This window comes from Sinocyclocheilus grahami, unplaced genomic scaffold (assembly GCF_001515645.1).
Source record: "Sinocyclocheilus grahami isolate Dianchi unplaced genomic scaffold, SAMN03320097.WGS_v1.1 scaffold458.1, whole genome shotgun sequence".
Lineage (NCBI taxonomy): Eukaryota > Metazoa > Chordata > Actinopteri > Cypriniformes > Cyprinidae > Sinocyclocheilus > Sinocyclocheilus grahami.
In genome coordinates, this window is record NW_015505637.1 from 146329 (window position 1) to 164603 (window position 18275).

At 37.3% G+C, this 18275-nt stretch overlaps 1 protein-coding gene across 1 annotated transcript in view; it reads right to left on the reverse strand.

Annotated features, from left to right (window-relative positions):
- LOC107552787 (partitioning defective 3 homolog) overlaps positions 1–18275 on the reverse strand; it is a 145331-nt gene that overhangs the window by 35360 nt on the left and 91696 nt on the right. The window contains exons 13-14 of the mRNA XM_016234778.1: positions 14326–14568; positions 6569–6776 (exon numbers count right to left, since the gene is read on the reverse strand). Of these exons, the coding sequence (XP_016090264.1) occupies positions 6569–6776; positions 14326–14568 (451 nt within the window). The remainder of the gene's footprint in view (positions 1–6568; positions 6777–14325; positions 14569–18275) is intronic.

Sequence of the window (18275 nt, forward strand, 5' to 3'; positions counted from 1 at the left end):
GTCAATTTAACAAGTTCATTTGGTGTGATTAATAATGGAAAAAATAACATGTTAAAGTTATTAATGCATTTAGACACACCAGACCTGTATGTAACATTACATTACATATTATCCAGCAGACATACATGATACAGGAAGAAAAAAATGGCTGGGTAATGAAGCCTATTAGAAAGCAGTTATATGCCTCTAAAATTCAAGATATGGAGGCAAAAAATGTATCAATATCACATGAGCAAGAGTGCTGTTTTCCCATATGTCTGCACGATTACAAATGTGATATTGATTTTATACAGTTCAATAAACAATAAGTTAATATTGTGTTTATGTTTTTGCTCAATTTTGCCAACAAAAATAGTTCCAAACAAAGCCATAGCAGAACCGATGTGCCTTTCTGAGCAACACACGGCAATGATTCGTTACTGAATGAATCCACAGTTTTGAACAAATCAACTCAATGATTCAATGACCCATTTAAAACAAGACTCACTTCATTTCTGATTGAATCTGCCATTTGAACGAATCAGTTGAATGAATGACTGAATGACTCACTCATTAAGACAATGACTTGCTGCCACCAACTGGCGATTTTAGTTTCAAATTTAGATTTTCAATTCATTAAAATAACAATAATTATAATAATAATATTTCAATATTCATTTAAAAAAATCCATTAATGCCCGTTCAAAACCCATTAATCTCATAGCATTATTTATGCAATTCGAACGGCAGTGTAAATGCATTCATGCCACCTCTGAAGAATCTGTGTAAATATAATTAAATGCCACTTCCCTTGTAGTCTTAAAAGTTTGTGATAAACAATGATGAATCCAAACATTTCTTTCTAAATCTACTTTTTCATAATGTCTATTCAATGCTTTTTCATTTAACACTATGATGACTAAATTATCTATCAGGGGTAATTTCTCCTCACAAATTGACAATTAATTTGTGATTAATTGTATCAATTAATTGGCACATCATGTAATTAATTGGATTTTTAAAAGATTTAATCGTTTGACAGCCCTAATTTTAATATTAAATATATGTATTTTTTAATATTATTAATAATGCAATATACATTTTTATATGAATATAAAATATATTCACTTGAGTTTGGAATAATATGAGGGTGAATAAATGATGGGGTGAGCTGTCCCTTCAGTGTCACACACAGATCAGGTGCAGTGACCCGACTGATACACTAACAGGGCCGCATTAACAGGCCTTATACGGTTAGGAGCTGATGTTAAAGGCCATGTCAAGAGAATGCCAGACACATTTATGGTGCATGTATGATAAAGGTTGTAGGACAGGCGAAGATGAGTGGCATCTACCCCCTTTTCAGGTCATTTATTGAATGCTTGCTTGCATGTCACAGTTCATAGCTGATGACCAATTCATTCAATCCATGTGCAGTCAGCATGACATCGAACACCCATAGATATACAGTCACCTCATGCACCAAGTGCTCTGAAGTAAGGCTTACATCAAGCCATTAAGCTAATAACATCAAGCATGCTGCTGTCAGACTGCTCAGTTGTTCTGGTGATTGCTACGGCAATAGTATGCGGTTGTTAGGGTTGTTCTGGGTGGTTACCCATTGGCCCAAATCAAAACAGTTCACCTTTACATTTCTATGGTATTCTGGTTCTGGTCTCTAGAAATAAAAAAAACCCTAAGTATAATAATAATAATAATAATTATTGAATTTATTAATTTGTAAGCAAGTTCTATAACTTATAACAAATAAATAAACAAACAAACAAATAAAAAAAATAGCAATGATATGGTGAATGAAGTAAATTCAAATTTTTTTAAAATTAATTTTCAAACCTTTATTGAGAAGGAATTCTAGAAAACTTTTGACAAGTGAAATAAATCAACAAACAAATAAATAAAAAAACTGATATGGTGAATTAAGTAAATTATAATACTTTTTTAATTAAATACATTTTTGTACCTTTATTAAGAGTGAATTCTATAACACAAATTTGACAACTAAAACAAACAAAGAAACAATTACATAAATATGGCGAATTAAGTCAATTCTTGAACTTCTTAATCAAATTAAATTTAGCACCTTTTTGAGAATGTATTCTAGAACTTTAGGGACAGGGACAACTTTTAGGGACAACAATTAGGGACAAACTTTTACGTATGCATGTATTTATTTATTTAAAATTAATTCTACAACCTTTATTTAGTGAGTGAATTCTAGAACCATTTTGTCCATTGTGCTGCCTCCACTTGCCTGGCCATTCATTCAGCTGTTTAGTATTTCTGGATTTGTGATTTCTCTCTTGCTCTTCGTTGATCACCTCATCTCTCTCTTCCTCCCTCTGTCTTTCAGCTCTGATTTTAATGCTCTTTCAATCAGTGTGTCCATTAAGCGCAGAGCTCATCAGTGCACGTTTACTCACGCATGCAGATGAGCTCCTATTGCAGTGTATTGCAAACGCCTCAGAGTCCTCCTTGTGTGTGTGTGTGTGTGTGATCTCCTCAGTGATGGGAGTTTATAATGGCTCTCAGAGGAGGGGTAGATGTAATGAGAGTGAAGGAGGACGCTTCTGTGCTGCGCGAGCATCTCCGCTGGGGTCCAGACCTGCGTTTCAGTTCTTAATGAACATTCACTAGCCTTCCCACTCCCTCACTAAACGCATATACATTTTCAACTCTGACTCCTCTGCTATTGAGTTAATTTGACCTCCTTCCATCTATAATTGTTGGTGGGTTTGCTAAATAGACATTATATTTCTATTGATCCTACTAGGGTTACGTCTTTGAACATAACCATACCCTTATGTATTAAACTTCAACATGTCACTTGTAAGCTTGTTATGGAAAACAGTAAAAACTGATTTACGATTTTCTCTTAGTGATTGATTAAAAAAACAACAACTAATAACTGCATTGACAGAGAGACCTGGGCCATATCTAGACACTAGAATAATGACAAAATTGACCACAAATGTGAAATATGACAGAACAGATTGTGTGGACGATGTAAATACAGCTGTTTTCAAAGCAAATGTTTAATTCTTACATTAGTCTACAGGTTGTTTTTTACTTATAACTTCCCCTAGAATCAGAAATTGATGAAATTTGGCATGTCTCCTCACATGGCCTTGGCATCTATGTGTACCAAGTTTTGTGATCTTTGGATTTTGCGTGAACAGGATACAGGCCAATGTATTCATTATGTGCAATGCCTGAAAATGTTATTGGCTTAAATCTGTGATTTAACAAATTAAAATTCTTTTGACAACTTTTTGTCAAGGTTGTCTCTAGATGATACACGCCAGTTTAATGCAAGTCAGATGAACAGCTGGGAAAGACTTCAACAATTGAGCCCATATGGTTCCTGAGAAAAAACATAAATATATAACTTTTCACAGAGCTGCCCTGTTGGCAACTCCCAAAAATGGTACACAACCTCTTCTGGACACTTTTAGGATACAAAACAATAATAAAAACAAAAAGAATAATAATAATACGAAAGCCAGCGAAAGGGTTCCATGAGCCAAGAGCAGGGGTTGTGAAAGCTGCCAGCAGTGTGTGATAACAAACACCTGAATCTTATTCTGCCTCATCACTAAAGCTGTAAATTCAAAACAGCTCCTCTCCATGGGGAAGCCAGCATGCACTGAGCATGGACCAGGTGTTCTCAAGGTCTCAGCACGACACGAGTCTGAACAGCCCGAGCAAGATGAGCACATCACAACCTTGGGTGAGCTCCAGCATTATAGCACGTATACCATGTGCTTCAGCTCTAAAGCGATGAATAGAGGATGTGGTTGGGGAAGTTAGAACCAGGTGTTCTCAAGGTCTCTGCACGACACGAGTCTGAACAGCCCGAGCAAGATGAGCACATCACAACCTTGGGTGAGCTCCAGCAATGTCCAGCATTATAGCACGTATACCATGTGCTTCAGCTCTAAAGCGATGAATAGAGGATGTGGTTGGGGAAGTTAGGGTTGAATCAACATCTAGCACTGATTGGTTGGGAACATTACCTTCAAAAGTGCTGCAGTGTTCTGTATCAGCAGGAAATCATCATCACGTGCTTTCAGATGGAGCAGAATTTACTACACAGAGCCGTAGTTCACTGACAAGCTACGCAAAAAGTTTTCTGCGAGGAGTATTTGGAGTTTCAGCACGAGAGGCCCTCTGGCCTCCGGATGGAGATTTACTGCTGATCACAGAACCGTGCTTCACTGAAAGATACTCATGACAATCGCAGCTTCTGTCGAATCGCGACCTCGATTCCATTTCGATTGATCGTGCAGCTCTAACTACATATAACATCAACAACAGTATTGCACACTTTTTAAAACTACAATACCCATCATACTCAGACATACAACTCCTATACAGGTGCGGTCACATTAGCAAAATTTCAGCAACATTTTGTAGGGAAAAAAGTTAATTGTCAATAGCATTGAGATGCATAACCAACTTGAACACAAACAAAATCTGTGTGATGAAATTTTTCGCCCCACACAAAACTCCCAATTGTGGGGATTCGTATTCGTTTTTCATCCACAAAAGTTTGCTGAGCAACAGTAAATGTGACCATAGTTGTGCAATGTTTTTTTTTTCATTTTTTTTTTTAAATGCACATGGGAGATGGGGTTTGTGTTTGTCAGTAAATAAATGAAATAGAAAAGTAATGCAAATACATGTTGCAGTTTATTGTGAATGATTCATCCATGTATGGTCTGGTGATGTATGCCAGACTTCTCCAATCATTTAGTCCACTCAAATTCTCGTCATTCATATTCATTTTTTTAGTGAAACGCCATTGTTGACGGCAGCATTGAATCTTCGCCACTCAGTCCGTCAGCTAAAATGAAACTGATACTAAAACCACCAGCAGGTGGCTGCAAATCATTGAATCATTTAGACAAACGATTCATTCAAAGCGGCTGATTCATTTAGGTACAAAGCAAGTGGCTGAGTGAGTCGTCAAGTCAATCCATAGACCGATTCGTTCCAAAACGTGGATTCATTCAGTAACGAAACTGGAAATGTTGTTCAGAGTGCGCAGTGGCTCTACTATTTTGAACTATTTTTGTTGGCAAACTTTTGCACTCTTGCTCGTGTGGTATTGCTTATGAATATTTATAAGCATATTTTGCATTTTTTCATTCATTTTGATGGCATTTGTTGCCTCAAAGGATGCAACTAATTCCCCACCCTACATACTCTCTTTCTCTATTCACTCAGAATACTCGTCACAATACTGGAAGAAAAACAAATACGGTACTTCCATTTTCATTTAATCTCACAATTTAACAAGTAATGAAAGTATGCACATAACACATGTTAATCGTAATGCTACGCCAACAATTGTGCCAATCCCCACAACTAAACGCTGATTAAAATGAATGCAGAAGTCCTCACGCTCCTATTCCTAATTAATTAATCAAATTCAGCTCAAAACACAGGCCACAACCTAACATGTCATTATGGCCTAGTAATTGTCCATCATACACATTCTGCAGGACAAAAGAGTGCTGGAGTGGTGGAGCATGAATCCAGGGGGACTAAAACTAACCCTTAAGTGCTCCTGAAACATGACCTGGAAACACTTGTCATTTTTATTGTTCATTACGAAACAGCATGCAACGTACTACGCCAATTAATCCCATTACGCTAATCCACCTCAAAACAACTTATTGTGAAGATAAGAGTGTGGATAATTTATGCGGGATTCAAATGAGCACCAAATCAGAATAATTAATGGAGGCCGCGGCTTAATTAGCCTGGCATTGGAAAATGCTTACTGCGTCCTCAACCAAACAGATGCACGCCCGCTATTTCAAAGAGCCCAGAGGGGCAGGAGAGCAGGAAAACACCTTTTCATGATAGCAGCCCCCAAAAGTGTGTTATCTGTGCATGTCTCATCCCTCTGGAGGAGCCGAGGAAATGTTAATCCTCCGTATGGATTTATTTTAGAAATTAACCGATTCCGCATTTGCTTCAACCTTTTTTTTAGGGTGAAGTTGGTTGGTGAAATTTTGCAAATCAGTCACAGTTGGGGTGACATTTCACTAGGCAAGAAAGCTGTTTACAGGAACATAAAAGCGACTCATTTGCTGCCTTGCACATTAATGTATTTATTTCAGAAATGTTACAATCCAGCAATTACCAATGATGAATATAAGCAGGAAACCTATGCACTGATGAATAAAACATTCCCTTATTACCTCCATCAAAACTGCATCTGGCATCAACAAACCATAGCAAGAGTGTGGGTCAAGGTAAAAATAAAATAAAATCAAGTCAAGTCAAGTCAGGTAAAGTAAAGTAAAGTAAAGTAAAGTAAAGTAAAGTAAAGTAAAGTAAAGTAAAGTAAAGTAAAGTAAAGTAAAGTAAAGTAAAGTAAAGTAAAATTAAATTAAATTAAATTAAATAAAAATAAAAAATTAATAAATAAAATAAAATAAAAAAATATCAAGGCAAGGTCTTCCTATTAGTAGCCCACCAGGGACTCCCAAATACTCAATACATTATGTTAACTCTAGCTGAATAAAGTGATTTGAGCACATAAGACCGTTCACCCTACCTGAACATGTCGCCCAGGCCCTTCAGCACGCCTTTCTTGGCTTTGCTCTTGTCTTTCTTGTCCTGCCCTCCTCGCTCCTTCTTCTTGTCATCTTTGGTGCGTCCTCCATTCAGCTGTTTCTCTGTGTTGGAGGGTGGGAGGGACAGATCTGTGGCTGTGGAAATGGAGTCGCGGCCTGATTGGGAACTCTCCTCTGTATCTTCTTCCACTGAGATGGAGGAGAAAACAAGAGAGATAGATAAGTCAAGTCAAGTCAAGTCAAGTCTGCTTTATTGTCAATTCTTCCACATGTACAGCACATACACACAGAGAATTGAAATTGCATTACTCTCAACCCTTGGTGCATACAGATAACACTAACAGTAGAACATAAATACAGATAGATACAGATTTAAATATAAAATACAACTATACAATTATACAAATAAGGTAAAATGTAAATAAAATATATAAAGCAGCACAAGGCGCATGGCAGATAGAGTGCAAACCAGTGAAGTGAAGTAAACAACAGTGCAGATATAATGATTGTAGTGCAAAAGAGCTTATAAACATGAACGCTGAAGTCAGACTATGTGTTAGTCACTGCAAGCTCTTAAGATAGAGCAACACTTAGTCACACAGGGTTAGGTTTGCCAAATAAAACATTTCCACCAAAACCAAAACACTAGCATCCACTAAAAACACACTATCAACCACCCGCAATCACATAGCAATGCCCTGGCTATTTGCTGGTTAAATAAAATAATAATAATGACGATAATGATGATGATAATGATAATAATAATAATAATAATAACTATTATTATTATTATTAAGGTGGTTACTTTGTCAGGCAAGTATCACTAACATTTTCTATAAAAAAAATAAAAATAAATAAATAAATAAATAAAATAGAATTATTAAATTTAATTTAATTTAATTTAATTTAAAAAATCTAGTAATTTGTACAATGGTAGCTCAACTGATAACACATTTTCTTCGAGAAGGAATTCAGGCTAATGTAGTGTATAAAAGCAGAAACCCTCACCGTTCTGACTTCTATAAACATCGTCTTAATGAAACATCTTAATGAGACCTTGTCTTCAAGTCCAACCATATCTAACAGAGGCTCGTGAAGTCCTCATCTTGCCTGAATCTCTTTTCATTTTTCCTTGGCGAGTTTTTCCTCAGAGGTTAATCAATCTGAAGGAACCCCATTATCTTTTTGCTCACCACAGTTCGGCTGTCTCAAATTCGGTTACCGAGGAGCAGTGCAGGAAGCCTATTAGCGTTATTCCTCACTGACCCAATAAAACTAACAGAGAAAGTGAACTTCAAAGTTCAAAAGGCTAAAGTGCACCAGAAGAGGCCTGTCTTCTGTTCACCTCACCGCTCTGAATGAAGTATCTGCAGTACCACAAAAAAATTTTTTGACCAACGATTACTGTATAAGCATTTCTCCTGCTGAAGCGAGGTCTAGACATCATGCATTCAGAATATAGAAACTCTGGAGTTCGACTGTATGCTTTGGTTGTGTGGAAAAGAGTAGCCTGAATGTGACATTTTTTTGACCAACGATTACTGTATAAGCATTTCTCCTGCTGAAGCGAGGTCTAGACATCATGCATTGAGAATATAGAAACTCTGGAGTTCGACTGTATGCTTTGGTTGTGTGGAAAAGAGTAGCCTGAATGTGAAGTGTTGCAGGTGATGCATTACAAGTAACGTACGTAAATTATGTAATCAGATTACTTTTTTTAATCCCAGTTTATTAACCAATTTATTTGCCGCTGACCTTTGATGATTCAATTCAGCCATAATAATAAGCAAAAATTACCTTAACCATAACATTTGCATTTCAATTGTTTTGTTTTTTTATTGCTGAAGAGTGCTGAACTTTCTTCTCCTGCGTCCTGTTCTTCATGTAATCCAGAATAGCAGCACAGCTGAAAGGTTTGTATGAGCTGCGCCCTCTACTGTACAGATCTGAATTTACATTCCCTTCAGCCTGAGGCGCATTCATTTCACTTTTGGTGTGAAAGGGCTCTTGCATTTGCCAAAAATATAACTTTTTTATATTAAGAACAAACAAGCAAGCCCAGGCCAGATGAGAAAAAGTAACGCGAAAGTAATGTAACACATTACTTTCCATAAAAAGTAACTTCGTAACACAATTAGTTGCTTTTTTAGGGAGTAACGCAATATTGCAAATCATTACTTTTAAAAGTTACTTTCCCCAACACTGCTGAATGTGTACCCCGTTTTGTGTTTGCGATCATTCCAGAAAGAATTGCTTTGCTAACAGGGTTTTTTTTATCACGTCACCACACAAAATATTTACTTTTCATCTCTTCCGAGAGCACTCTTAACATCTGATAGCTTTTGAATTTTGTAACGCTGATTTTATGGATTCCAGTCAATGGGATGATATATTTCATTAATGATATATTAATGCAAGTACTTTGATGCAGTTTTGGAAAAGCGAGCGACTGTCAGTGGGAACATTTTATTTTCAAGTATCGTTAGCAATGCTAATTCATCCTCCACCACCTATCTTCGTGATATGCCGCATATCAGTATAATCATAAGGGACCGCAGCTGGCTGATATTGCTCATTTCCATTTCAGCAAGCGTCTGATTACAGCTACTGTCTCCATTCCTGATGGTCTGGACGTGATTAATTCGTCACTAATTTTAAGTTTAAAAACACTCAGAAAGGAGGAAAAAATTAGAAGGCACTAAAAGCGAAGTGCTTTTGAATAGAGCCACGTAATGGCGGAGATGTGGCACTGGAGACAGATGCCTGTGTGATTACAGCTTATTAATAACCAACAAATCTCTGACGTGAGTGAGCACTCTGACGGCTGGAAGAAAGGCCTCACGGATATTTCGCCCGTGCTCAGATGAGTGGTTTAATGCTAGTGAGGAGAAGAGGGTGGGTACTCGCTTCTATTGTTTTATTCACTTGTGCAATTCGCTATCAGTGTGTTCTGTCATTCTGCCATCTACTGAAACAATATCCAAATGGATCAGCATAAGACAAGGAGAGTGTGTGAAATCAGTGCATTAAACAATTATGGAATTCTTTTTTTGCCTTTTTTAAAAATAAATCCAAACCTTTCTGAGCTCAGGAGATGATAATAATGCTAACAAGGTTTAGTTGGATATCATTTATCTCTCTTTTTTTATTTTTTATTTTTCTAACCGGGTGCTTATCGGATGGCTGAGAGCAAGGCTCTCCAAGCTCATTTCTACACCTTCTAATGCTGTCTCAGAGAGCGCGTCTGATGGAAAGGATTTTGGACAGTCTGAGCATCGACAAAAGTTCAAAAATTTCAATCTGGCCTTGAGAGAGATGAAATTTAAAATAATAATCAGTGTTGGGGAAAACATAATCAGATTACTTTTTCAAGTAACTAGTAAAGTAATACGTTACTTTTAAATTTACAAGAAAATATCTGAGTTACTTTTTCAAGTAAGTAACACCAGTTATTGTTACTAGTAAGCAACGCAATTAGTTATTTTATAGATAAACAATGTTTATAGTACATTTTAGACACACTAGCTTTAAAAACTTTAGGTTCTTTAAGTCATGTCAGAAAGATTGAATTTACGAGTTAAACGCACATGATGGCCACCGCAAAGTCATAATTACGAGTGGAAATTTCTTTGAACCCACAACTTTCTGAGATGTCAATGTTAATAAAACATTACTAACTATTAATAAGCAGCAACTTAGGAGTTTACTGAGGCAAAAGTCATAGTCATAGTTAGTTAATAGTGAGAATTGGACCTTAAAATATAGTGTGACCAACTAATCGATTTACAGAACCTTCATAAACTGCATAAAAACAAAAAAGCAAAAACACACTGATGTAGAAAGTTAAAGAGAGGTAGTTGACATGCAATTGCTAAGTTACTTATAGTTAGTAGAATGTCTAAAGTGGACTAGCGAGATAAAGTGTATCCAATAACACAGGGAAGAATGCATTGGACAGGGCTCTTCTCATTTATAAACATCCCAATTAACTTGAAAAAGAAGATTCATGCCTATAGAGTCGCAGTCAATACAGCAGCGACTTCACAGATCAATGGTGTTTTCATTAAAACGGTTATCACAGTAAGTTACGGTTCTGCTAATTGTTGACTGAAATGTAAAAAGAAATGAATTACGGTAATTAACGGCAAATTTCAGCTACACAGGACTGAGTGGTAAATGTTTTGACACCGCAATCAAAAGGCATCATTAGTCGCCTCCTTTTGACGTGCCACGTATTCATTTCTTCTTTAGAACGCCGATCACTTCTAATGGAGTCTTGAAATTGCCACTCTGGATTTTTCCCGGTGAGAAAAAGAGCCGGGCGCATTTAAGTCTGATATTTAAAAAAAACATAAAATACAATGAAACACAGCCCAACTCATTTTCCCTGCTGGATATCTCCCAGTGACACATTTTTCCTCGGGTGATGCCAAATTCACATGCTATGTAAATAAAAGTGTGTGGAAAGAAAAAGCCTGCCCTTATCTGTTAACTTTTGACTATTAACCTCGGTGACAGGCTCAGGCAGGTTCCTCTTATCTAAATTGAAAAACAGAGTTATTTGAATATTGGATGGCGAGAAATGCAATATGTTTCTACGGCGGGATCTCACGCATTTGCCCTCTATTGCTCCGCCGAAGTGATAAGACAGTATTCAGCTCAATGTGGACACAGCTTACAAGAACAAAGTGATTGAGGCAAATAATTTTACTCTTTTGAAAAAAAGAAATTCTGCTTGCTTTTAATGGAATCTTTTAATGGAGAACAAAGGGATGGCGTGGATTTTCCCCCTGGCAAGTGTTATTAGCTAGACAGGTCTGTCGGACAGACTTCATAAACTCATCCTAACACAACTCTGGGTTCGAACTGTTTACTATGTGAGTATCTGTTAAACTGTAATGTATTTCTGTGATGTGCAGCTGTATTTTCAGCATCATTACTCCAGTCTTCAGTGTCACATGATCTTCAGAAATCAGTATAATATGCTGTTATGCAGTCTAATATTAATGTTAAAACATTTTTTAAAACGTTCTTATATTTCAGGATTCTTTGATGAATAGAAAGGTTCAGAAGAACAGCATTTATTTGAAAATCTTTTGTAATGTTATAAATGTTTTACTGTCAACTTCTGATCAATTTAATGAATATTTTCTGAATAAAACCATTAATTTCCATTAAACACACACACACACTTGAATGGTAGTTTCTACATAAAAATGAAGTAACGAGTATTTTCAGCATTGCTAATAATCAGAAATGTTTCTCGAGCAGCAGATCAGCATATTATACTGATTTCTGAAGATCATGTGACACTGAAGACTGGAGGAATGATGCTGAAAATACAGCTGTGCATCACAGAAATACATTACACTTTAACACAGATTCACATAGAACACAGTTATTTTAAATTGCAATAATATTAAAAAAAAAATATTACTGTTTTTACTGTATTTCAGAGCACATAAATTCAGCCTTGATGAGCAGAAGCGGCTTCAATAAAAAACATTTAAAAATCATAATGTTTACAACCTTTGACAATGTATACATATATATATATATATATATATATATATATATATATATATATATATATAATTAATTTGATTCCTTACTTATTATGCCACAAAAAAAACACCTTCAGTGCAGGAAACTGTGGCACTGAAACATTTTAAAATGGGTCAATAAATTAAACAATCTAAAATATGAAAAGAATACAAATTGCAGCTGCAAGCAATCAATGAACCATAAAAATGAACCCAAACGCATTTAGTAAATCTCTGAGTCTGCAAGCATTGAGAAATATCCCTTTAAAACCCAGGTCCCATTAGAGAAAAATGCCCAGCGAGGACGTCTGGAAATTCATTTGGTCATGGACGAAATGAATAGTGAAAGTTATACACATGCTCATTGGCTGTTTATTTCCTTTCTGGGCTTTGAGGGAAGGCCTGACCTACTTACAGCAGGAGGATCTCTTCTGCTAGTCTAATCTTCAGAACAGCACAAGACGTCCTCGTGAGACCCGCTGCCTTGTTTCTCTACTGAGAGCCGTCTATAAAGTGAACCTCATTTGGCGGGCGACTCATAATATTCTGGGCCAGTCATTGTGTGAGACAACTGATGAAATTGGCATTGATATTGTGTCAGATCGCCTTTACTGTGCCTGTGCAATTATGGTAATAGCTGTGATTACATGAGTTGCCATTTTCAATATAAAGAGAAAACAGGAGGTTAAGAAAGTAGATGATGATGCACTGGCTGGACTAAATAATGATCAAACTAGACTGCTAATGTTTACAAACATGATGCGCCATTTATGTGCTGTTTTCTGGACTACGAGTAACACAATGCTTTTAGTCGTAATCTGTGTGTGTGTTTAATGCATACGTTAACCTTCCTTCACGTCAAAAGTAGGCTAGGTTGTAACTCAAGCACACTGGTGCAACCGGCCCCTAGCTCATTTTGAGATATATATAAAAAAAGACTCACAGGTCAGTGAATGATTCTCATTCAAACTGGTAATGCAAAAGTGAATTTGAAGATGTATCATGAATTATTTTGACTGACTCATTAAAAGAAAGAAAAAAGATTAATAATTTGACAAATCAGCTCTCGCCATGTTTGTCGTTGCACACAGGAATCACTGGCGCACGCTCTAATGAGACCGAGATTATGTTGCCATGCAGCTTTTAGTGGTTGCTAGGGTGTTACCAGAGTATTTTCAGTGGTTGCTAGAGTAATCTGAGCGGTTTCTTACTGGGCCAAGTAAAGATCATTGCTGCATCCCAGTTCGCCTACTTTTATAATAATATTCTAAAAGTATGTACTCTTTTTGCGAAGAAAAAGTACAGACTTTTGAGTGTGTAGCAGAATAGTGGGCAGCCTGGCAATCTTCTTGTCACAATTAAAATCCTCCACATTTGAGTTAATTTAATTTTATACCATATAGGAGAGAAATGAAGAGGCACGTTGATCTGCCAGTCACGTGTCTTTCATGCTGAGAACTCTCCTCATGTGTTTGCAAAATTATGCATTTAAAAGTGAATGACCAAATGTATTGCAATGCTGCTGCAGATGAAATATAATGTGGGTAACATTATTATTATTTTTTCAGATTAGATATTGTTGCAAATACTTTATCTAAGGGTATGTTTACACGACAACGATGTACTAAAAACGGAAACGTTTTTGAAAAGTTTTGCATACAGGCGACAATGTTGATCTGCGAAAACGACAAAAAAAAACTGTATTATGCGTGCCAGGCCAGTAGATGGCGATGTCACTTTGTAAAGATAATCTACGTGTCTGTGCACATTCCTACCGACTAAACACGTAATGCGCATCAAGTCACCACTTTCACAAATTCACATTTTTGTAGTTTACACAGAGACGAAAATGGCATTGTTTTCAAAAACGTGCACTATGAAACCCGTTTTCAAAAGTTTGCGTTTTCCGGCCCCCAAAACGCCATTGTTGTGCAAATGAATGCATAAAACGTTTAACATTTTTAGGTGAAAATAGTGTCGTTTAACGGACCCTAAACCTTTGTACTTATCCGCTGGTCTCGCATATCTGCCATGTTTGTGGTTTTTTAACACTTTTTATCAGTGTTCTTAGTTTTAAACAAATCTGCTTCCATTGCGCAATGGGTTGTGGACAATAATACTTCGAGCTTTCAATAGTAAACCATCCGGCATATTCATTTCAACATACGATTCAAATTTTTCGCCCCAATACTTACGTGTGTCCATGCCCTCGTCATCTTCATCGGGGTTAACCACGGTCACACCAGGCTTGTCGTAAGACTTGTCGATGGCCGCCCTGAAGCTCTCGTTGCAGCCGCGCCCCCTGATGATTCTGGGGCGTGGCCTGTGGAACGAGACGTCTCCGTTGTGCGTCGCCTCGGCAACAGCCGTCTGGAGGCTCTCCAAGGAACTCGACTTCTTCAAACCCAACGACGGTCCCACATCTCGCGTGGAGTTGCCTTGTGGTGGATAAAGAGAGAGAGTAAAAAAACATGCCAGAAAGCGAAGAAAAAAGATGCTGTCTTTCGTTTTTCCTCAATAAATCCTTCTCTCCTAATTCACTTCTAGAATTCACATCCCTCACTGAAGACAAATGTGCATATCGGGGTTGTGTTTATCTGCAGATGGAAGGTGAAAACAGTGTGCTAAAATAATATGGAATATAAATGGCTCCACTGGATGCAAAGTGAGGTGTCAGAAAGATTATCCGTCTTGCATCCATCACATTTTTAACTCTTGAGGTCATTGTTGCCTCTTTTTCCCCAATGTGTATGTGTAAGTGTGCGAGGGAAAGAGCGCATAACTACTTTCTGTAGTTTAAGGCACTGATGGATGGCCCATATATGAGGCCCATGGAGTTGCCTTGTGGTGGATAAAGAGAGAGAGTAAAAAAAACATGCCAGAAAGCGAAGAAAAAAGATGCTGTCTTTCGTTTTTCCTCAATAAATCCTTCTCTCCTAATTCACTTCTAGAATTCACATCCCTCACTGAAGACAAATGTGCATATCGGGGTTGTGTTTATCTGCAGATGGAAGGTGAAAACAGTGTGCTAAAATAATATGGAATATAAATGGCTCCACTGGATGCAAAGTGAGGTGTCAGAAAGATTATCCGTCTTGCATCCATCACATTTTTAACTCTTGAGGTCATTGTTGCCTCTTTTTCCCCAATGTGTATGTGTAAGTGTGCGAGGGAAAGAGCGCATAACTACTTTCTGTAGTTTAAGGCACTGATGGATGGCCCATATATGAGGCCCATTATCTTCCCTGTGTGGTCGTGGGAGGAGGTGGAGGAGAGAATGTGGAGAACAAGAGGGAGGAAGAGCAAAAGCTTGTAGACTGAACACGCTTTGAGACTCGGTCTGTTCACATCAAGCAGCGAGTCCTAGCAGAAACTCCCTCAACTCATCTGCTTAATGACCTTTTTGTGCATTTAATCCACTTGTTTCTCATTAAGGGTTCCTTACAAAGACACAGTAGGCCCACACTTCAAACACGCGCCAGCACGGAGACAACATTAATCCTGCTTATGAAATCCTGTAGAAAAGACCTCAATGGAAGCCGATGGGCCTGGCTGCGCGGGTCAGGGATTTGACTGCTAAATGAATGCTAAACGAGAGTAAAAAGTGGAGAGTAAAACAATAGTCTCCTTTCCTTTGAACTGGAATATAATGTGGTTTAAACTGAACTGTATGTATGTATGTATATATATATATATATATATATATATATTCTTTCTGTGTATTTATTAAAAAATTTATTTAGTTTCCTTTTTTCTTCCTTTCTTTATTTCATTGCAATCTTTTATTTTAAAAGGACAATTTGGTCTAAAAAGAACTAAAATTTATCATTAAACACAAAGTCTTTTAACCTATTTTGTAATGCAATACAATTATCTAATCTTATTACGATGCTACACATAAACACTTGCACTGATTGAAAACAATACAAGAAAAAAAAAAGAATAATAATCCACACACACACATCACAAATGTTTGGAATAATTACGTTGTTTTTTTTTTTATGTTTTTGAAAGAAGTCTCACCAAGGCTGCATTTCTTTGATCAAAAATGCAGTAAATTCACCAATATTGTGATATATTATTAAAATTTAAAACAGCTGTTTTCTATGTGTATATATTGTAAAATGTAATTTATTTCTGTGATCAAAGCTGTATTTTCAGCATCATTACCCCAGTCTTCAGTGTCACATGATCTTCAGAAATCAGTATAATATGCTGATCTGCTGCTCGAGAAACATTTCTGATTATTATCAATGTTGAAAACTGTTTTTTGCTGATTCATATTTTTGTGGAAACTGTGGTATTTTTTCCCCAAGATTTTTTTGCTGATTAAAAAGTACAATGAACAGCATTTATAATCAATCAACCAATCCATCCATCCATCTATCTATCTATCGTACTGACCCCAAAGTTTTAAACTGTAATTTTAAAAATACAATTTTATGGCTGATGTAATATTCAGTAAAATACTAAATATTGCCAATGAAATATTTATGGCCAGTAAACATTCTCAATTCATGTTCAGCTGGCTCATGCAGTACAAAGCTAATTCTGGACCCTGTGTATGTGTGAATCCGTCGTGTGTGTGTGCTATCATGTGAGCCATATGGAACAGACTCTGAAACAGTTGCCAACGACTAAAAATTATCTAAGCCACCTGCATGATTGGATAAAATATTCTGTGTATCTCTAACAATAAACCTTGATAAATGCCAGCATGCACGACTGCTTTAAACACATGCATGCACGATAGTTTCAGCGATGTATGATACCGCTGCACAGCACATACAATCTCTCAGATGAACTCTAGATGATGCATTAATGTGAGTCCAGCTGTGTTGAAATGTACAGCGCAAAGGGTCGGCGCACGCACGCTCAAACACAATTAGCATGCAAATGATATATATAAACAAACATTAACCGACAGCAACGCTACAGTTCTTGAGAGCGTAGTCTGTTTGCTGGTGTAGCGTAAACGTGCCGTTTCTCACTCGAAGACCTTCACGTCAGATATTGATGGAAAATGTCTCGGCAGCGATGCTGAAAATACAGCCCTCAAACTCTAGTGTTTAACTGGCCTCTCACTTGGACAGCTATAATTATTTTTCCAATGGCTGCTGTTCAGTGTTTAGATTTGGCTAGTGAGGCGAGACTCGGGCACTGGCTGCTCATGCTGTCAGTGAACTCCTGTTTAAGGGCCTCAAGAACAGTGACCCCGAACCGAAGGTCAGCAGTCAGATTGGTTTGAAAATATGGATCAATGACATATAAGAGTGCCCACAAAACAGAAAAGGAGGAAAAAAAATTTTTTGGCGGATGTAATATTCAGTAAAATACTAAATATTGCCAATGAAATATTTATGGCCAGTAAACATTCTCAATTCATGTTCAGCTGGCTCATGCAGTACAAAGCTAATTCTGGACCCTGTGTATGTGTGAATCCGTCGTGTGTGTGTGCTATCATGTGAGCCATATGGAACAGACTCTGAAACAGTTGCCAACGACTAAAAATTATCTAAGCCACCTGCATGATTGGATAAAATATTCTGTGTATCTCTAACAATAAACCTTGATAAATGCCAGCATGCACGACTGCTTTAAACACATGCATGCACGATAGTTTCAGCGATGTATGATACCGCTGCACAGCACATACAATCTCTCAGATGAACTCTAGATGATGCATTAATGTGAGTCTAGCTGTGTTGAAATGTACAGCGCAAAGGGTCGGCACACGCAGGCTCAAACACAATTAGCATGCAAATGATATATATAAACAAACATTAACCGACAGCAACGCTACAGTTCTTGAGAGCGTAGTCTGTTTGCTGGTGTAGCGTAAACGTGCCGTTTCTCACTCGAAGACCTTCACGTCAGATATTGATGGAAAATGTCTCGGCTGCGATGCTGAAAATACAGCCCTCAAACTCTAGTGTTTAACTGGCCTCTCACTTGGACAGCTATAATTATTTTTCCAATGGCTGCTGTTCAGTGTTTAGATTTGGCTAGTGAGGCGAGACTCGGGCACTGGCTGCTCATGCTGTCAGTGAACTCCTGTTTAAGGGCCTCAAGAACAGTGACCCCGAACCGAAGGTCAGCAGTCAGATTGGTTTGAAAATATGGATCAATGACATATAAGAGTGCC